The sequence below is a fragment of the Alligator sinensis genome, unplaced genomic scaffold (genome assembly GCF_000455745.1).
Source record: "Alligator sinensis unplaced genomic scaffold, ASM45574v1 scaffold1354_1, whole genome shotgun sequence".
Taxonomy (NCBI): domain Eukaryota; kingdom Metazoa; phylum Chordata; order Crocodylia; family Alligatoridae; genus Alligator; species Alligator sinensis.
Genome location: NW_005842344.1, coordinates 1,445,959 through 1,448,865, shown reverse-complemented (window position 1 = coordinate 1,448,865; position 2,907 = coordinate 1,445,959). Strand labels below are relative to the sequence as shown.

The 2,907-nt window shown below is 50.5% G+C and overlaps 1 protein-coding gene and 1 long non-coding RNA gene across 3 annotated transcripts in view; one reads left to right on the top strand and one right to left on the bottom strand.

Moving 5' to 3' along the window:
• Positions 1-2,467, top strand: part of LOC112551131 — a 5,395-nt gene extending 2,928 nt beyond the window's left edge. The window contains exon 2 of the long non-coding RNA XR_003095299.1: positions 1,941-2,467. This is a non-coding gene — a long non-coding RNA (uncharacterized LOC112551131). The remainder of the gene's footprint in view (positions 1-1,940) is intronic.
• The window catches only part of CIB3 (calcium and integrin binding family member 3), a 22,146-nt gene extending 19,259 nt beyond the window's left edge, over positions 1-2,887 (bottom strand). For both annotated transcript variants that reach the window (XM_006028860.3, XM_025210313.1), the window contains exon 1: positions 2,487-2,887. In XM_006028860.3, coding sequence (XP_006028922.1) covers positions 2,487-2,521 — 35 coding nt within the window. In that variant the 5' untranslated portion in view covers positions 2,522-2,887. The remainder of the gene's footprint in view (positions 1-2,486) is intronic.
• Between the last annotated feature and the right edge of the window lie 20 nt (positions 2,888-2,907).

Genomic DNA, 2,907 nt, shown 5'->3' with positions numbered 1-2,907 from the left:
ACCGCTCCCCACCATTGTGTCCCCTGTGCCGTGTTCCCCACGGATTTTAACCCAGAGGGTCTCCAGCCATCCACCCTGGTTGCCAATATCGGCATGCAGGGACGTGTAGCTTTCCTTAACATAGAGAGCTACCCCCCCGCCCCTTTTCTCTACACGATCCCTTCTGTACAGGGTATAGCCATCTATCCCCGTGGTCCAGTCATGGGTGGAGTCCCACCAGGTCTCCGTTATCCCTATGACATCATAATTGTTTGCACTGAGAATGAGGATGAGCTCCTCCTGCTTATTCCCCAAGCTCCTGGCATTAGTGTACAGGCAGGCAAGTGCCTCCTGGGGGGCTCCTTCCTTGCACACAGATTTTACCAGGGCTGGGGCAGGGGTGGGCTCCCTGAAGCGCCGTGATCTGCTGGCTTTGCAAGGATTGCTCAGCGGGCCAGCAGTGGCGGTAGTACCCCCGTTCCCCCAACGGGCTTCGTTTAAAGCCCGGTGGAGCAGGTCAGCCAGTCTGGCTGAGAAGAGCCTCCTCCCTAGGGGAGAGAGGTGGAGGCCATCTCTTCCCAGCAGCTCGCTGCCTCTCTCGCCCAAGAGCGGGCCAAAGCCTTCCCGACGACACCAGCGCTGCAGTCTTTGGTTGACCACATAGATCCTCCTGTCCCTTCTCAGCCCATAGCCTGAGACTGGGAGGATCGACGAGAACACTACCTGTGCCCCCAGACCCTTAAGCCCCTTGTTGGTGCACCTCACTCCTGATCTGTTGCCCCCAGCCCCCCAGTGCATAAGGAGGGAGTGGGTACAGGCAGTGTGGTGGGGTGTGGGCACGTGCTGCCCAATTTCTGCGCCCACAGCAGGGCATAGAGTGCAGGGCTGCAGCCTGACCATACCAGCTCTGGGCAGGAGCCACCTATGCAGCCCAGCAAGTGGGACCCAGCGTGGGAGAGAGCACCTCACTGCCAAGATGAGGCCCCCTGCCTCCCCAGCAGCAGCAGGGGGCACAAGTCTCTGCCACTGCTGCTGTTGTGCCTCACCTTGGCAGCCATGGGACTGCATCACTCCCTCTCGCTCTGGGACCCGCCTGCTGGGCTGTGGAGGGAGGCACCTTCTGCCCAGAGTTGGTCTGGCCCAGCTGAAGCCCTGTCCCTCCGCCCCTGCATCACCTGTACATTTCCCCCACGACTGTTGCCTGTGCCCCCGTAGACATACCTGGCAGGAGATGCTCTCTACCACACTGACTAACTGATGCATGCATTTCTATGCGCACACATGCACGTGACACCCTGTGTCTTGCTTCCCACAGCCCCTTGCAGGCTGGAACTGTGCCAGCCTGTGAAGGAAACCCATGGCTTCCCAGGGTTTTCCCAAAGCTCTTGGAACCAAAAGTTCTTGCCATCAGATCTTGGAATATGTACCAGACTAACTGAGGCATGAATGTAATGAAATGTGATGGATTAGGATAATCTTTACAGAAAGAAAAGTTGATAATAGAGGAACACATCAAACTGGTGGGCTAAGAAAGGTAAATTTGATTGGTATCGTGTATTGTCTTTAAATACAAGAACACAGAATTATTCAGTTAAATTTAAAAGGCTACAAATTGAAAGCTGCCAAAAGGTAACTAACCCATACGGCTAACAGCCACAGGATACAATTAAAGCCTAGAATTCAGTGGGTTTCAAAAAATGGATTAATCATTTTATAATGAGAGGATGTTAGGGATATAAATCCACATGATTCAGATCAAAAGCCAACTGGACTATCCATTGCATAACTGTCTATTGTATAGCTTTTTGGCACCTTTCTCGGTGGCACCTGGTACAAGATGCTGACTAACGGGATACTGACCTAAATTTTCAACTCATTTAATCTGGAATTACTAAATTTAAAGTAGGCAGAAAGCATGTTCAATATTCCAGAAAGTTGACATTTTTTTTTTTCTCTCCTAGGATTTTAACAGACACTTGGATACTCTGACTGAACACTATGACATCCCCAAAGTCAGCTGGACTAAATGAATAGCTTTTCTTACTCAGCTCTGGATTATGAGAAGCATTTATATTAGGAGGATATGCTTAGCATAAATTTCTGTGATCTCTGCATTGGATACCTAATTCATTTTTTTTTTTAAACTTTTGCATGCTGGCAGTACTCTTTAAGTGCTTGTTTAGAAGTATGTACAGCACACCCCCACCTTTACTGAACAATGAATAAAGGCCCTAATCCTCCATTTATCTGCAGAAGTCCCCTTTTTTAGAGTTTGTAGGAAAACTTCTGGAGAAATTTCATATGTAGGGTGTAACGATCACTGGTTGACAGAGCCTTCTTTTGAAACAAATGTTTTTGACAGTCTGATTTTAGATGCAGACAAGTTACCTTATTGAATTGTTCCTCCCTGGGTACTATAAACCTCTCTGTAATCTGTTTATAACTTTTCTAGAAACTCTAGAAGGTCAAATAAAAACTGCATTTAAAATAATTTTAAAAAAATGTACCTGGTGCAGGGGCTGAGGGGATCTTGACAGCACATTTCCCCTGAGCTAGGCTGTACCTGCTAGCCTGTGTTCGCCGTCTTTAGCGGAACCATAAATGCAGCTCTGAGCACCCTGTAAACCCACGTTGGGGTTGTTTCCTCTCACGTGAACGGTGCCCCTTTCTGAGCCCCCAGATCCTGCTGTGCACTTTGACTTCTTCGCTGGCCCCCGAGCTCGTGTACAGCACGTGTAAGACGTGGCACAGAAGAAGCGGCAGTGGGAATTCAGTTACTGCTCTCGGCTGTCTGCTGCCAGTGTGGGCAGGGCCCGCCCGCGGCTCAGCACAACGCAGCGCGGCTTTCTGAGGACAACTGAGCACCGGAGCGGAAAGCTCTGACCCGGCACCGCCCCCGCCGGCCGGCCCAGCACCTCACAGCGACGG